At 57.6% G+C, this 17,500-nt stretch overlaps 4 protein-coding genes across 4 annotated transcripts in view; 3 read left to right on the plus strand and 1 right to left on the minus strand.

Annotated features, from left to right (window-relative positions):
* Positions 1-1,012: 1,012 nt before the first annotated feature.
* PTSG_09098 (uncharacterized protein) lies at positions 1,013-4,796 on the plus strand (the record flags this gene model as incomplete). Its single annotated transcript, XM_004989294.1, has 11 exons — positions 1,013-1,228; positions 1,477-1,738; positions 1,864-2,497; positions 2,641-2,813; positions 2,952-3,079; positions 3,263-3,432; positions 3,494-3,881; positions 3,965-4,030; positions 4,095-4,216; positions 4,390-4,521; positions 4,688-4,796. Exons 2-11 carry the CDS (start codon positions 1,483-1,485, stop codon positions 4,794-4,796), a joined length of 2,178 nt encoding a protein of 725 aa, XP_004989351.1. The 5' UTR covers positions 1,013-1,228; positions 1,477-1,482.
* A 1,889-nt stretch (positions 4,797-6,685) lies between these two features.
* Positions 6,686-13,506, plus strand: PTSG_09099 (uncharacterized protein). Its single transcript, XM_004989295.1, has 13 exons — positions 6,686-6,930; positions 7,109-7,192; positions 7,329-7,412; positions 7,613-7,696; positions 7,905-7,988; positions 8,189-8,272; positions 9,625-9,708; positions 9,899-9,982; positions 10,083-10,181; positions 10,290-11,240; positions 11,356-11,731; positions 11,854-11,961; positions 12,117-13,506. Exons 1-13 carry the CDS (start codon positions 6,788-6,790, stop codon positions 13,251-13,253), a joined length of 3,402 nt encoding a protein of 1,133 aa, XP_004989352.1. The 5' UTR covers positions 6,686-6,787; the 3' UTR covers positions 13,254-13,506.
* Positions 13,507-13,811: 305 nt separating this feature from the next.
* On the minus strand, positions 13,812-15,357 carry PTSG_09100 (uncharacterized protein; the record flags this gene model as incomplete). Its single annotated transcript, XM_004989296.1, has 1 exon — positions 13,812-15,357. Exon 1 carries the CDS (start codon positions 15,186-15,188, stop codon positions 13,812-13,814), a length of 1,377 nt encoding a protein of 458 aa, XP_004989353.1. The 5' UTR covers positions 15,189-15,357.
* A 46-nt stretch (positions 15,358-15,403) lies between these two features.
* The window catches only part of PTSG_09101 (uncharacterized protein), a 4,548-nt gene continuing 2,451 nt past the window's right edge, over positions 15,404-17,500 (plus strand). The window contains exons 1-6 of the mRNA XM_004989297.1: positions 15,404-15,603; positions 15,876-16,074; positions 16,342-16,484; positions 16,741-16,887; positions 17,151-17,249; positions 17,438-17,496. Coding sequence (XP_004989354.1) covers positions 15,484-15,603; positions 15,876-16,074; positions 16,342-16,484; positions 16,741-16,887; positions 17,151-17,249; positions 17,438-17,496 — 767 coding nt within the window. The 5' untranslated portion in view covers positions 15,404-15,483. The remainder of the gene's footprint in view (positions 15,604-15,875; positions 16,075-16,341; positions 16,485-16,740; positions 16,888-17,150; positions 17,250-17,437; positions 17,497-17,500) is intronic.

The following is a 17,500-nucleotide window of genomic DNA, read 5'->3' on the forward strand; positions in this document are numbered from 1 at the left end:
GTGTGTGTGTGTGTGTGTGTGTGTGTGTGTGTGTGTGTGTGTGTGTGTCTGCTATGTCGGCTGCTTCTTGATCAAAGCTCCTGTCGCTCATTCCCTCCCTCCTCGTCCCCCACCGGTCTTTCGCTTCCAGGTCATATCCACGGAGATGCGCGCCTTCAACAATCTCAACTGGCACAGGGGTGGCGGCGTCTTGCAGACGATCGGACTCACAGGTGCCCCCTTCATCACGTGTTGCTGATGCTGGTGCACACACCACACCCATGCGATCACTCTAGAACAGTCGCACGCATTGCCCCCAACCCCAACCCCCTTCACACTCACACTCACTCACACACTCACTTTGCAGGCCCACGCCCTCGCCTTCACTGCACCCCTCTCTACCTCTGAGATCCCTTCTTGAGCGGCGATTGCGCTGTTGCTTACGTGGCCGGCTGCCAGGATGGCTCGGACAGGAAGTACGAAGAAAATGACAGCAGGTACGTGCACGCATCCAACCTCACACATGTGTGTATGTAAATGCGCACAACCGTGTCAGCGACGCTGCGTCATTTGCACCCGTGGTCGCGGTCGTGTCATTTACACTGCTGTCACCACTCCATCGCGTTTTGTAGGTCTCAAACACGTTGACGCGTACTCGGTTGAGACAAACCGCATGGGATTCAACGGGAACATCTCCACCTTTGATCTCTGGGACACCGAGGTGTGCATGTGTGTGTGTGTATGTATGTGTGTGTGTGTGTCAGCTCGTGTACTTCCCATCAGAAGTTCTTGTCAGTTCGTCCACGCCACCATGCCTGCGCCATCTCTCTCACCTTCCACCTCCTAACCCCTAACCCACTCCTCTCTGCCATGTGTCTCATGTGCAGTGCAAGCACGGGCACTCACTGCCATGTGCTCGTTCGCCAGCATCAAATGTGTGTCATCGTGTGCGAACGCGATGCTGCTAAATGACGTCGTGCGCGGACAGTGGAAGCGTGACATAGTGACAGTTGGAACAGACTGCAGTGCGATTTGCAAACATGGTCAACGCCAACAAGTACGCCCGCGACCCCGTCGACGCCGTCGCGAAGACGCTGAACCGCGGCGCGGATATGGAGCTCGGGGAGACATACTTCACCACAACCGGCTACTTGGGGCAGGCTGTGCAGCACAACCGCATGACAATCAACACGGTGCACAACAACACCGTGCGGCGGGTCCTCAAGGATAGCTCCATCACGAGCCAACGGTATGTTTACATGTGTTGGCTTTGTGTGTGTGTGTGTGTGTGTGTGTGTGTGTGTGTGTGTGTGTGTGTGTGTGTGTGTGTGTGTGTGTGCGTGCGTGCGTGTGTGTGTGCACGCTTGTCCTCAAAGTCTCCGATTAGTTTTGTGCCTCTGAGAAGATGAAGCGGTGCACGGTTCCTCAATACTCACAACCGTGTTGTCATTGCCTCTCATGCCATCCTCCCCTCCACCCCCACGCCCTCCCCTCCAGGCATCGATGAGTGCACGGCCTGCGGACGCAACCCTCACCTCCAATAACGGCCGCTGCATCAGCGAGTGCCCCGACGGCGGGCATGAGCTCGGCAACGGGTGTGCCGAATGCCAACTCCACGCGTGTGCCAAGTGCCACACCACCAGACGCCACCGACTGCCTCCTCTGCCACGGCAACCTCACCAGTCGTGCATTGCCCATTGCCCTCTCAACTACTACGCCAAGGACCACCGCTGCGTGCCATGCACCACGTGCGGCATGGGTACCTGGGCCTCCACCCCATGCTCCTTGTCCTCTGACGCCGTCTGCTCCCCCCTGAACCGAGTGCAAGCCGGGCCAGAAGGAGTTTGTCTCTGGCAACGCCGTGCGCGACCGTGCATGCGTGAGCTGCACCCTTTGGCATGGAGTACCAGCCGCCGCCGGACCGCGCCTCGTGCTTACCCACCAGTGCGTGCGAGGAGCCCTTCATCGAGACCATCCCGCCCACGCTCACCACAGACTGCCTGTGCTCCTGCGACACACTCACCTGCAACAAGCTCATCACGCAGCTGTTTGAGGAGATGGTGTGCGCCGAGCCCATGGACGAGCAGCTCGACGTCGTGCTTGACGTGTGCTGCTCCGGCCAGGGCGAGGATGGCATCCGCGACACCATTCGCCAGATGGATGCCGACGAGGCACGCCGCTCCTGCACAGGCTGCACAGACACGTGCGAGTGCAGCGCAGGCTTCATCCTTGTCTACGACGCCGACTCGGCCGACTGTCGGCCGTGCGACAGCGTGACGGAGTTCTCCCCATCCATTGGCGGCAGCAGGTGCGAGCCTACTGAGGAGTGCGAGCGCGGCCAGGAGGAGGTTGCCGCGCCAACCCGCTGCTCCTCGGACCGCGTGTGCCGCGACTGCCCGGCCGGCACCATCGACGAGGACAGTGACGGCTCCGCGGGTTGCCAGCCAGATATGCCCCGCCGGCCACTGCACGGAGGCGGGCTCCCACGGCTCCTGCTCCACCTTCACTTGCCGCGCAGGTACGCGCGACCATCATGACAGCGACCCCGCCACCCCATGCAAGGACGTCACAGAGTGCGCGTCCGGGTTTGAGGAGGTGCAAGCCATGACACTCCTCATCAGCGACCGTGTCTGCGACGAGTGCCCGGAGGGCACGTACAAGGCTGTCTGGCCAGGGCGTGCCCTGTCTCCCCGTCACCACGTGCGACGCCGGCGAGGAGGAGACGGTCAAACCCACCCCCACGAGCGACCGCGTGTGCGGCCAGTGCGAACTTGGCGCCACCTTCAAGCCCGTCGACGGCCAGGCCGAGTCGTGCCGCCCCGTCACGCAGTGCGGTCCAGATGAGGAAGAGATATTCGCTTTGTGAACCCACGCGCCAGCGCGAACGTCTCTGCCGCAAGTGCGTCCAGGACACGTGCGTGCCCGTGTCGCGTTGCGCTGCCTCAGAGTACATGTCCACGCATGGCCGTGAGCAAGTGCGAGTTTGGCACGTTCCAGAAGCCAGGCGCCCACGCTCGACTCTGACCGCGAGTGCGCGCTGGAGTGCTCCGAGTGCCCCAGCGGCCGCTTCGAGATTCGCGCCTGCTCCACGCTGGAGAACGTGCAGTGCGCTGGCTGCTCTGCGTGACCGCCGAACACATACATCCTGCGCGCCTGCAACTCAGAGAACGACGTGTCGTGCCAGCAGTGCAGCATGTGCTCCGATGAGCAGTACCGCAGCGCGCCATGCACCGCCACCAGCAACGACACGGGAAAGTGCACGACGCTCGACGTGTGCGACTAGGACCAGTTTGAGCTCTTCCCCACCGCCACGCCAACCGCGGACCGCATCTGCTGCGACCTGACCCAGTGCAACCCGTCGACGGAGTGCGAGCGCACCACCTGTGCCACCTCATCACCAAGTGCGACCCTGGCGAGCAGCGCATCCGCGCCCACCTCCACCTCCAACACCAAGTGCGAGCTGTGCCCCATCGGCACCATCGACCACGACGGCAACCCGCTCACCGCCTGCCAGCCGTGCCTCCTACGGCCACTATGTGCCTGCGGGATCCATCGGCTCCTGCGAGCAGTTCCTGTGCCCAGCCGGCACCGCCAACCTGGACCGCAACGCTAGCACGCTGTGCACGCCGTGCCAGGTTGGCGTGGACTTTGCCGCCCTCTCTCTGGTCAGCGCGATTGCACACCTGTGGCGGAGTGCAACCTTGGCTACGAGGAGGTCGTGCGCCCTACTATGCGCCCCACCATCAACACGGACCACCAGTGCCGCCGCTGCATCGAGGGCCTGTTCTACTGCGACGGCAACATGGACTTCTGCACGCGCGGATGTCGCCCTGCGAGCCTGGCTCCTTTGCGACGGCTGCGCACACCATCAGCACTCACCGCGAGTGCCAGATGGCCCGCACGTGCCCCAACAACACCACGTTCATCTCGCGCCCGCTCACGCCCACGCTGCAGAAATACAGGCATCTGCTCGCCGTAAATGCAGTGTCTGTCCAACGAGTACGAGCTCGTTGACACGCAGTCGCGCCGCGAGGCGTTTGAGGCCGCGCTGGTGCAGTCCATCAACATGACGCAGGACGCGTCGCAGATTCATTCTGCGCATCGACGTGCGCCAGGGCTCCGTCATCGCCACCGTCGCTTCCCTCAACGAGGACATTACGGTGTGCCTCTTCAGCTTGTTCGTCTCTGGCGACATCACTGATATGGGCTCCACCGCATCGCAGTGCGAGGCCGACGCGTTCCTGGAACCTCGTCTCTTTGGTTGCACGGGTGCACACGCAATCCCACCCATCACACACACCAACTGCTGGAGCCTCTCACGCACGCACGCACACACGCGCACGCACGCACGCACACACGCGCACGCACGCACGCTTGCGATTACACGTGGACGCCGCATTGCCCCACCAGGACATCCACAGCAGGCATCATCATTGCACTTGATCGAGTGCTGTCAGCACTTGCCACCTTCACCTCCCACATCTTCATCATCATCCCAGCACTGCTGCAACCACCACCACCAACGACAGCAAACTGCTCAAGGTATCGGATGCAGTTGACTCTTAGACCACCACGGCGTTGTTGGAAATGACCCTAACCCGGCGGCAGTGGTGGTGGTGGTTGTGGTAGTGCACGCCATGGTAACAGCACCGACAGCTGATGTGGTGGTGGTGGTGGTGGTGGTGTTTGCATTCCTCGCTGGTTCCAGCAACAGCAAGGAGGTGGCCATCGTGATTCTGGTGGGCACGCATGTGCTGGCTGTTGTTGGTGTCATGACTGGCAACAGCAGTTGTTGCGATGGGCGGAAACAGCGATGAAGAAGGAGGTGCATGTATGTGGGGTGCATGGCACGCAGTCACCCTTCCTTTCTGTGTGGTTGGCTGTGCAATTGGAGTGTGCGCACACCGATGACGGCCATGTCGTGACGGCTGCCAATCAAATCACTTCCCACCTGAGAAACCACCGCATCTTGGCTGGTGCACGCGTGCGCCTCTTTCTTCCATCAGGCCGGCCATCGACAGAGCAGCGTTGCAGTGTGTCATGCGGTGTTTGATGATGTGTCACTGTTGTTGCCATTGCGTTGGCTGTTTGTTCACATGCACGCCGTGCATACTCAATTTCCTTCCCTCCTCCCTGCCTTCCTTTCTTCTTGCTGTTCTCTGCTCTGCCACTCTCCCTTGTCAGTGTTGTGTGTTTGGTTGCTGGTTGCCGTGTTGTGGTGGTTCCACTTTGCTTGTTCAATCGTTTCCCAACAGTACAGTGGGACAGAGCCAAGACATGAAGAAACGACAGCAACCCTCACACGGGCACACACGCAACACCAACACGCACATCCAAGCAAGAGAGGAAAGCAGAAACAGAACACAACACAGCTCAAGACAACAGCCACATGGCATGGTGCCACTTGCAGTGCAGCCAAACAACCAAGTACAAGGCGGTCTGCACCAACAACAACAACAAGGGCGCAGTCATCCACCATCCCTGTCAAACTCGTCACACACGCAATGTGTGTCAAGGGAGGCAACCACTGCAGGGGCAAAGAAGACACACAAAGCGGGTCAGTCCACGGCGCTATTGTTGTTGTTGCTGTACTTGAACGCCTCGCACCAGTGCTTCAAGCACGTCCCTCCAGTGTCAGCTGCACTTGGTTGCCATCGTTGTCAGCTGGTGGTGCTGTTGTCGTGTGCACCGTGTCTCGCGGATGACCTGTGTGATGAAGCAGCACGCATCCAGCACCACCACGACGGTGTCAGAGGGAAAGAAGTCGACGCTGCCGCGCACATCCATCAAGCTTGCTTGTGTGGTTCACAACACAAATCCACGCACGTGCAAGGCAGTATCAGCAAGAGTGAGTGAGGGAGGTGTGTGTGTGGGTGTGGGTGTGCATCACAGCAGGTGAAGTGGAGAACGCGCATGAAGGAGCTGCCAGCAAGTCATCACATGGAAGCAAACCATCATCAGCCGCAACACACACGCGTGGATTCACTCACAAGCAAGGATGCCGCTGCCACTTGCCACTGCCATGGCCTCCTCATGCATCGACGATGCCGTCGCCAGCCAGTCCGCTAGCCATCCAGCTATCAGTCAGGAAGGGAGTGTCCAACATCGTGTGGGGGCAGCAGGCCAAGGAGGATCTTGCACGGTTCTTCTCGTGTGCTTCACACCACCACTTCCTCCTCCTTGTCACTCTCATCCCATGCTGGTGCTGGTGCTGCTGTGTTGGCGAGCAAAGAGGGGGAGATGGTCATTCCTTCTGGTTGCCACCACGTCGGCGAGCGTAGCCACTGCCGCTGATCCATGCATGGAGTGCAATGGTGGCTGATGGTTGGTTGGTTGAGTGTGGTTGGTTGAGTGAGATGAAGGAAGGATGGAACACGGGCTGAGGTGGAGGAAGGAGGAAGGAAGGAAGGGAAATGGTGCTGTGGGTGGTGGAGGTAGCAAGAAGCAAGAACAAGGGAAAAACAAACAAAGGAGAAGGACAGCTGGCTGGCTGCTTTGTGGAGGAAGATATGCACACTTCTGCACGTGGCACGGAGCAGCAGCACTCTCACCAGAGCAGAGAAGAGAGAGGAGGGGAGAGGGGAGAGGAGAGAAGCAGAAGAGAAGGGAAGAAGCACCAAGCACTGCAAGAAGCAGGCGTCTGTGTGGGTTGTTTGGTTTGTGGTGTGTCCTCTCCAACTCCATTTCTGCGTCGTTCCAGTCACAACCCACAGCAGAGGTCACAGCACCCCAGCCAAACAAGCAACAAGCAAGCAACAGAAGAGAGCAGAGAGGGAGGAGGAGAACAGACAAGGAGGAGACAGGGCAGATGGGTGACACCCACAGCAAGGCAGAGGGAGAGGAGAGGGCGAGGGAGGAGGTGGAGGCCTTGCTGGCACAGACGAAGCTGAGGGGTGAGGTGAAGGACAAGATCAGGGCCATCGCCAACAACACGGGTGGGGATAAAGTGAGGTGAGTGCATTACCAGAACGCCACATTGCCCTGTTGGAGTACAAAGCGCACTCTGCATGTACCGCTCTCTGCTTGCCTTGCTGCTGAGGGTTTTTGTGTGGCGCAACCACGATAGCCATGGTGGTCTGTGACTTGTTTGCCTGCTTGTCTCTTGTTCTTGGCGCACATTGAATGGCAGCTTTTGGCGGGATCGCCTCGGCGTCAGTGGGGCGAAGGCATTGGCAGAGGCGCTCAAGGACAACACCTGTCTCAGAGTGCTCAAGTTCGTACCGTGGTGATTGAGCTGCGCGTGGCATGCAGTTCTGGTGGGGCTGCTTCATGCTGGTTGTTGGCCGCCCCCTTCTCCTCTTTGCGTGCTCGTGGCATGTGTTTTAACCGCCCCCTTTCGGTCTTGGCAGCCTGTGGGACAACGTCATCGGTAATGAGGGCACTGTGGCGTTGGCAAAGATGCTGAAGCACAACACGACCTTGACATCACTCGAGTGAGTGTGGACACATGCATGTGTGGATGGAAATGGGCTGCGTCACTGTCGTTGTGTAATGCCCTGTGATTCGCGAATGCCCGTGTATGGGGGTGGGTTCAAGGACAATGCTTCCACCCACCCACAGCCACGCACATGCACTCACCCTTCCTTGTCCATGTGGCATCATCGCCTTGTGTGGCATCATACCATTTTGACAGCCTGAAAAGCAGCCGCATCGGTCCTGTGGGCGCTGTGGCGTTGGCAAAGATGCTGAAGCACAACACGACCATGGCAACACTCATGTGAGTGTGGACACATGCATGTGTGGATGGAAATGGGCTGCGTCACTGCCGTTGCACAATGCCCTGTGTTGTGGGTGTGGGAATGTGCGTGTGTGGTAGGTTGGGTTGGACGACTGTGTTACCGCCCACAACCACGCACACGCTCTCATTCCCTCTTCCTCACCCATGTGACAACATCACCCTGCGTGGCATCATCCCTTCTCGACAGCCTGGACAACAATGATATCGGTTCTGAGGGTGCTGTGGCGTTGGCAAAGATGCTGAAGCACAACACGACCATGGCAACACTCATGTGAGTGTGGACACATGCATGTGTGGATGGAAATGGGCTGCGTCACTGTCGTTGTGTAATGCCCTATGATTCACGAATGCCCGTGTATGGGGGTGGGTTCAAGGACAATGCTTCCACCCACCCACAGCCACGCACGTGCACTCACCCTTCCTTGTCCATGTGGCATCATCGCCCTGTGTGGCATCATACCATTTTGACAGCCTGAAAAGCAGCCGCATCGGTCCTGTGGGCGCTGTGGCGTTGGCAAAGACACTGCAGCACAACACGACCATAACATCACTCGAGTGAGTGTGGACACATGCATGTGTGGATGGAAATGGGCTGCGTCACTATGATTCGCGAATGCCCGTGTATGGGGGTGGGTTCGAGGACAATGCTTCCACCCACCCACAGCCACGCACATGCACTCACCCTTCCTTGTCCATGTGGCATCATCGCCTTGTGTGGCATCATACCATTTTGACAGCCTGAAAAGCAACCGCATCGGTCCTGGGGGTGCTGTGGCGTTGGCAAAGATGCTGAAGCACAACACGGCCATGACGACACTCATGTGAGTGTGGACACATGCATGTATGGATGGAAATGGGCTGCCTCACGTTGCACGTTAATGGCGTGCCGTGGGTGTGCGAATACACATGCGTGGTGGGGTGGGTTCAAGGACAATGCTTCCATCCACCCACAGCCACGTACACGCACTCACTCACTCTTCCTCACCCATGTGGCATCATCGCCCTGCGTGGCATCATCCCTTCTCGACAGCCTGGACAACAATGATATCGGTTCTGAGGGTGCTGTGGCGTTGGCAAAGATGCTGAAGCACAACACGACCTTGACATCACTCGAGTGAGTGTGGACACGTGCATGTGTGGATGGAAATGGGCTGCGTCACTGTCGTTGTGTAATGCCCTGTGATTCGCGAATGCCCGTGTATGGGGGTGGGTTCAAGGACAATGCTTCCACCCACCCACAGCCACGCACATGCACTCACCCTTCCTTGTCCATGTGGCATCATCGCCTTGTGTGGCATCGTACCATTTTGACAGCCTGAAAAGCAGCCGCATCGGTCCTGTGGGCGCTGTGGCGTTGGCAAAGATGCTGAAGCACAACACGGCCATGACGACACTCGAGTGAGTGTGAACACACATGCACATATGGATGGGAATGCGCTACTTCGCTACCGTTGCACCTTGTCACGTGTTGTGGGTGTGCGAATGCACATGTGTGGTTGGTGATCTCAACGACAATGCTTCCATCCACCCACAGCCACGTACACGCACTCACTCACTCTTCCTCACCCATGTGGCATCATCGCCCTGCGTGGCATCATCCCTTCTCGACAGCCTGGACAACAATGATATCGGTTCTGAGGGTGCTGTGGCGTTGGCAAAGATGCTGAAGCACAACACGACCATAACATCACTCGAGTGAGTGTGGACACATGCATGTGGATGGAAATGGGCTGCGTTTCTGCAATTGCACTTTTATCCCGTGCTGTGATGTGTGTGTGCGCATGCATGTGTGTGGTGGGGTGGGTTCAACGACTGTGTTGCCACCCACAGCGATCATCACGCACTCGCGCACTCTTCCTCGCCCATGTGGCATCATCGCCCTGTGTGGCATCATGCCATCTTGACAGGCTGTACAACAACAATATCGGCAATAAGGGCGCTGTGGCGTTGGCAAAGATGCTGAAGCACAACACGACCATGACAACGCTCAAGTACCTTAAGTACGCGTATGTGGGCACATGCATAACAATCGATAGAGAGGGAAAATGCGCGGCGTCACTGCCGTGCTATCATTGCTGCCGTCCGGACATGTTGCAAACAAGTAGGGCGTATTCCTACTAACTCAAAGCTATCCTGTTCTTCCTGTTGCCAACTTACCTGTTGTTCCATCTCATCTAACAGCGTTTCCCACAATCATATCACGGAGCCTGGCATGGTGAATGTGCTGAAGCAGCTGCAAGGCATGGATGCCCAAGCCAAGATTCGGTGAGGTCTCGTGTGCTTGCGACCTTGCTCCACCCACACGTACCAGCTCAACTTCAGGCGACGCTCTTTCATCTCACATTCCCTCTTTACCGCATCACAGGCTGTTCGAGTTCAAGCTCGAGTCCTCCACCTCCGTCGCCCGCACACTGGCCACGCTCCGCACCAAGCGCCCGGACATCAACGTCGTGTTCAGCAAGTGGTGAGTTCTCACAGCAGTAGAGTGGAGTGACAGGCTTGTTCTTACTTTAAAACCCCTCCCCACCCCATCTTCTTTCCACCCTTCACGCTGCAGCCTTCTTCTCCTCAGGTATTTCGAAACAGAGGACGAGTTCGACTCTTCCGCCAAAGCTGCCTACCAAGACCAGCTCGATCTCCTGAAGCTGCTTGAGACAGGCTCCGTTCCTCTGGAGACAGCAAAAGTGTTTGTGTGCGGCGATTACGGCATCGGCAAGACGACGATGATCAAGTCGCTGGACAGTGATGATCATGAACCCCAAAGTCAGGCAGAGCAGCCACCCAACGACCCAGATCGGCCGGATGAGCGCACACCTGGCATCCGCGTGTGTGACATGAAGCTTCAAGACACCACAAGCCAAGGCAACGAAGGTGGCAACGCTGCATCTCTTCGCGTGTACGATTTCGGCGGGCAGCTCGCATATAACGCCATCCACACGCTGATGATGTCGGACCGCTTCGCTGCCTTTGTCGTCTGCGTCGACCTCTCCCAACCAGAACAGCACGTGAAGGATCGCGCCAGCTACTGGCTGCAGTTCATCTGCACGCGACTGAAGCAGGGCATTGCGGCTGCCACAGCAACGGCAGGCGTTGATGCCATGGAAGAGGTGAAGCCGCGCGTCGTCATCGTGGGCACCAAAAGGGATATTGCTCGCAAGATAGGGCTTGTTGGAGCACATTGGCAGCCCACTTGGAGCACAGCGATGATCGCATACCTGCAGCACACCTTCGGCCACATCATCGACATCCAAGACAGCCTCATATCTCTCAACTGCCATCAGGGAGGGGATGCGGGCTTTGATCAGCTGCAAGCCCACTTGGTCCAGCACTGGCGGTGGCTGAAATCACTCGAGATGCTGGTGCCAAAGGTGGTGGGGATTGTTGGCCCGAGCATTGAGTCCGCTCGGCAACAACACCCAAGTTGGACGGTGTCTGAACTCCTGGAGTACATCCGACGCAGTAGCAGTGATGAATTCGCCCCCACGTCTGCATTGGACGAAGGCGTATTCCATCGCATTCTCAGGTGCGGTTGTCTGGCGGAGAGTGAGGGAGGACTTGTTGCCTGCTTCAGCCTCGATGTGTTCCTTTGACTGCGTTGTTCGCTGCACCTCACACTCAAGCACATTCCTTGTTCACAGATACCTCCACTCCCGCGGTGATCTTCTCTGGTACTCTAATACGCCATCTTTGGCCAACCACGTCTTCGTTTCCCCAAACTGGCTCTTGCACGATGTGATGGGCAAGGCGTTGCAGCCAGAGGGCGTGGCTTGTGGAGGCCTCCGACCAGAGAACGGGGTTGTCACCTTCAGTGATATCGAAGCATCTTTCCGCGGCATCGCCAGCGCTGACCTCGTCATCAACGTGCTGCAACACGCCCTCCTTTGCTTTGAGCTGCCACCTGCTGACGATGGCCAACGACGATTCATGCTGCCGAGTCGCGTGGAGCGCTTGGTTGGCGTTGGTGACGCCTGGCCACATGACGAGTGGCCTCTTTATGCCGGGCGGCGCATGGTGGTTGAGGACGAAGCATTGGCTCTTTGGCGCTCCCGCCTGGGTTCTTCCCGCACGTGCAAACACGACTCCACGAGTCGTTTGGAACTACACTGCAAGTGTGGCAAAACGCCTTCTTCTGCCAGCGCGATGGCGTGCAATGCCTTGGGCTGCTCCGAGGCGGCCGTGAAGTTGACGTGTGGGTCCGAGCACTCGCTGGCGCCGAGTGCAACGCCTGGAGCTGCATGACGCAGGTGAGGACTCGTGAAAACTTATGAGCGTGGGTGCCATGTTCCTGTGTCTTTGTGGATTGATGCCTTTGCCGAACACAGCTGCTTGAACCATTAGCCATCTGGTGTACTCATCCACTTGCTTGTTTCTTGTTTGTTCTCCTGCCATGCCGCCGCAGGTCTTCGATTTGCTGCAGGAAGAGGCGCATGGCATCGACCACGTAATCCTTGTGCTCAGTGCCAATCACTTGAAGCAGCACAAGCAGTATCCAGCCGGGTATGACATTACTTCGCTCCACAACAAGCGTGCGAGCGATATTGTGACGTCCACCCACCACAGACCAGGCTGCTCCGTCATGGAACGTGTTGGGGATCTGCTTGTGCACAATCCCGTCCTGACAGCACCCTGGCACCAATCTGGCCACGAGTGGCACCATGCTGCCTGGCGGCTCGACGACAGCTTTGACCGCCAGTTGCAGTGGACTGGGCCTGGCAATCATGACGTGTACTCTGCGCCACTGCCAGCCGACACCGACTTGTATCGGTGGATAGAGAACCAGATGGGACTGGGCCTCACCCTGTCACGCGTGGAGGTGACCAAGTCCACCACAATGCTGCGGGCGTTCAAAGCGCAAGTGGAGCGGTCGGCGACGCGCCGTGGCAGTGCAAACCCGTCCAACCCCTTCAACAAGGACTTTGGGGCTGGTGATCCGGACAAGCGCGCCATGCTCGACCGACTTAAGACGCAGTTTGCAGAAACACCCGGTGACGTGAACCACGTCAGCGTGCTGATTGGTTTCCACGGGTGTGCTGAAGACGTGGCTGACAACATCACGGCCACGGGCACCACCAACCTCAGCAGTCCAGAGGATCCAGGTTTCTTCGGCGCTGGTATCTACCTCACACCGCAAGCTAACTATGCTGCCGGGTACTCGACACGCCTGCTCACTGGCCACTGGCGTGCACCCAACACAGACGGGGAGCACTTGATGCTCCTCTGCGCTGTCAGTGTCGGCCTGGCGTACCCCGTCACCAGGAGGGCGGACTACACTGGGAAGATGCCGCCCCTCTGGGACGCCACAAACAACATGCTCATCCCAACATGTGATTTCTTTGGTAAGCCCTTGCACAGAGGATGCGACACCCACTATGCGCAGGTGACGAAAAGCATGCATTACCAAGCCACCCCCACACCTGGCACCCTTGGCTTTGAGGAGTACGTCGTGTCGCAGGAGGCACAGGTCCTCCCGTTTGCCAAGGTGTTTGTGAATGTTGACATGAACGCGTATTTGTCGCACTTGTCGACCCTGCCATGAACACAAGAGTGTAGATGTTCACAAGTGTGCCTGTTGTGTTGACAGCTTTTGTTTTGGCCGATTGTGTTTTGTGTGCTTTGTGTTTTGTGTGTGTGTGTGTGTTTGTTTGCGTGTATGTGTGTGTGTGAGCGTGTGTATTTGTGCGTGCTTTTCAAGTTGGCTTTGTTCTTTTTCAATCGTTCCTTCCTGCTTAGCGCCTTATCTCAGCCAATCATACAGTTCTCTCCCGTGACACAGACTGAGGAAACGGTTGTCCTGTTACAAGTGAAACGTTCATTCGCATCAAGTCCACGATTGAGTGAAAAAGCGACTCGACACAACACAACACCACACAACACAACACAACACAACACAACACAACACAACACAACACAACACAACACAACACAACACAACAATACACAACACAACACAACACAACACAACACAACACAACAATACACAACACACCACACCACACCACACCACACCACAACACAACACAACACAACACAACACACGGTAACTCGCAGCGCGCAACCCCTCCCCCTTGCTTGAATCCCCCCCCCCTTCCTCGAATCAAGCGAGAGCGCGGACCAGGCGCCACACCCCACATGCAACACCGGCCACAAGCGCAGCGAGTGTTGTGGTAGCTGTGACGGCAGAGACGCGCGGGTGGACGACGGCGAAACGGAAGACCGCAAACGTTGTATCGCGCAGGAAGAGGCCGGTCTTGGACGTGGTGTGGAGCACCTGGATGGTACTGCGTTGTCGCTGCACAACCTTGTTCCACTTCGGAGCTGTTTGCTCGAAGAACTGCAGCAGGACGCATGGTATGTCGTGTGGCACTCCAAAACCTTCGTGTGGTGTGAGTGCATCCGAGAGCATGTCTGCGAGCTGAACGGCGTCAACCAGTGCCATGTTGGCACCGGCTCCAGCAAACGGGCTGACGGGGTGGCTTGCATCGCCTATGAAGACAACGCGGCCTTGCGGGGGGATGCACATGCCGTCGCGACACGTGATCACACTTGCGGAAGGTGCAAGCAGCGCCTTGGCGATCAGCGGCTGCAGCTCATCACCGTACTCCGTCGCAGCGTCCAGTGCACGGGCCAGGAGCGCCTTGTCATGTTGCAGGGCGTCGCGTCGACACCTCGTGGTGTGTGAAGTGGGGAGAGCAAGGCCGACCAAGACGCGGTTGTTGCCCTCATCAGCAATAAACACGGACGTGCCTCTGCGGCCGCACACGCTGCCATGTCTGCGGCGAAGCGCAGAAGGGAGGGCTGCATCGGTGTCATCAACGTCCACCGTGGCACCAACAATGATGGTGTCGAGGAAGTTCGGTGTCCAGGTCGGCACAAGGATACGACGCACCACAGAACCCACGCCATCTGCCGCCACAAGCACGTCACCTCGAAGTATTGGGCCATCCGCCAACGTTACCTCCACACAATGCTGTGTGGTTGATGTCACGCCACTCTCGCCGCGGTGGTCCTTGAGATCAATCTGTTGTAATCCGGTCACCTCTGCACCAAACCGCACGTCTGCGCCGAGTGCTTGAGCTCGCTTTAGCAGCGCTTGCCAGAGGACGAATCGGTTGATGCGGATGCCACCACCTGCGTTGCTGAACACCTCATCCGAAGCAAGCACCTTGCGCACTTGCCGGTCCACCACCTCAGCCACAATGAAGCCCTGTGAGCCTGTTGCTGACGCACGCAATTCCTCCTCCTGCCCAAGGCGTGCGACCGCACGGATACCACCCACATCTGCGCGCAACGACAGCGAGTGGCTCAGTTGTGTCTTCATTGCCTCTGCGGATGATGCCCGCTCCAACACTACCACCCGTGTGCCGTGTGCCTCCTGATGGGTGTTCTGTGTGCTCTTTTCTTCAAGAAGCGTGCAGGCAAACGCGAGGCCGCCGATGCCACCCCCAGCGACAAGGATCGTGACCATGGTCATGAGCGTCGACGGTTGTCTGTTGTTTGTCTTGCTTGCTGGCTGACTCGCCTGCCTTACTCTCCCTTGCTGCTTGGTTGGAGGGAGGGAGGGCCAGTTGCTTGACTGCTTGCAGGGAGTTGCACTGTGGTCCTATCTAATATGGTCTGCTGGTGTTGCTCGTCGTCTTCGCTGGCGAAACTGCAGAAAATTAGTTGAAATTGTTCACAAATTCTCCACAGTGGAGTTGCCAAGGCCGACACCAAGCGAGCGAGAGAGTGAGACAACAGACAACAAAAGCACACCGCACACCGCACACATGTCGCACTACAGCTCACCGTCCCGACAAGGGGCGGAGTCTGCGTCCAATCCATTCACAGCCACGTCCGAGGATGACATTGAATCTTACAGGCAACGCATGGTGGAGGAGAAGCACCTGGTATGTTGATGTTCGTGAGTGTTTGCGTGTGTGTGTGTTTGCGTGACTGTTGGTGTGTACTTGTGTTTCATGTGTGTGTGTTTGCGTGTGCGTTTGTTGCACACACACACACACACACACACACACACACACATACACACACACACACACACATACGCACACACACACACACACACACACACACACACACACACACACACACGCACACGCACGCACACGCACACACACACTCTCCACCTCTCCCCCTCACGATGATCAAATTACCACAACAGGAGCGGGAGCGGCAGAAGCAGCTGCCGTTGCATCAGAGAGGAAAAGCCGTGTTGCGACACCCGCGCCTGGCGCTGCGGGAAGAGCTGGACAACGATGACGATGACGACGACGGCCCGCAGTCCCTCAAGGATTTGTCAGAGCAGCGCCGCAAGGACCGCCTCGGCGAAGCATTGGATCAGCTCGCCATCACCACCAGAGGTTTGTCCTTTGTGTGCGTGTGTGTGTGTGTGCGTGCGTGTGCGCATGTTTGTTTGTGTGCGTGCGTGTGTGTGCGTGTGTGTGTGTGTGTGTGTGTGTGTGTGTGCGCATGTTTGTTTGTGTGCGTGTGTGTATGTGTGTGTGTGTGTGTGCGCGTGCGCGCGTGCTTATGTGTGTGTTCTCTTTCGTGCCATTTCTTCCTCACCTCCCCGTCGCCCATGTGCCACTCACTCACCCCTACTTCTACCCACCTTGTTCTAACGGCAGACCGGCGCGTGGAGCAGCAGCAGCTGAGCGACTACGTGTCGAAGAAACGTGAGCTGTTCTTGATCAAGTACTCGCTGGATGTCAAGCGGGACGAAATGCACAAACTCGAACAGAAGGCCCGCGAAGAGGAGCAGAAAGTTGAGGTGTGTACATGTGTGTATATGTATGTGTGTGTGTGCGTGTACGTGGGCGAGGGCTTCCTTCACTGCCGTTGTCCTTGCTCGTGTGGAATACGCTATGGCTTTGCTCGTGTGGACTGCGCTATTCCTTCTTGTATGTCAGGGTGAGACGTGATCGCGCCACTTGCTTGCACCCCATCCCGCCCTCAACACCACTATGTGCAACCACCTCTACCCCCTCCCTCCTTACGTCCCCCTTCCCCCCCCCCCAAAACAACAGGAAGCGGAGAAGTGGCTCGAGGCAGACGCGACCAAGTTTGATCAGTTCCTTCGCGAGAACGACCGGCGCGCGGTGGAGGCGATCAAGCACGCGGAGGCGGCGTCGCACCGCAAGCAGGAGCGCGCAGCAGAGATCAAGAAGATCCAGGTCGGGACATGAGGCGTGTGCGTGTGCAGTGTGCGTGTGTGCGTGTGCATATGTGTGTGTGTGTGTGTGTGCATGCAGTGTGTGTGCAGTGTGCGTGTGTGTGTGTGTTTGTCGTGCGTGTGTGCGTGTATATGTGTGTGTGCGTGTGTGTGTTTGTGTGTGTGTGTGTGTATTGGGGATCTTCACCCTTTACTGTATGTCTCATCACCTCTCACCAAGCACCACTCTCCCTCCCTTTCTTCTCCGTGTTCTCTGTGATGCAGGCGGAGGTGATGGCGCTGAGCAGCGACGTGACGAAACAGGGCGACAAAATTGCAGAACTCCGCGCATTCAGAGACTTCTTAGAGGAGCTCTCCCCGGAGGTGGGGCGTGACACCTGTGTGAGAACGCGTACGAATGTGTTAATGTGTGTGTGTGTGTGTGTGTGTGTGTGTGTGTGAGTGAGTGAGTGTACGTGTGTACGTGTGTCTGTGTCTGTGTCTGTGCCCGTCTCTCTGTCCCTCACCCCTCCCCCCCCCACACACACCACCCCATCCTCCCCCCCTTCCAGGACTGGGCGTCGTCGTTGGCGAAGAAGAGGAACGATGCTCGCCGCGCCATCCTGAAGGCGTCT

The sequence above is a fragment of the Salpingoeca rosetta genome, assembly GCF_000188695.1.
Source record: "Salpingoeca rosetta unplaced genomic scaffold supercont1.29, whole genome shotgun sequence".
Classification (NCBI taxonomy): Eukaryota; class Choanoflagellata; order Craspedida; family Salpingoecidae; genus Salpingoeca; species Salpingoeca rosetta.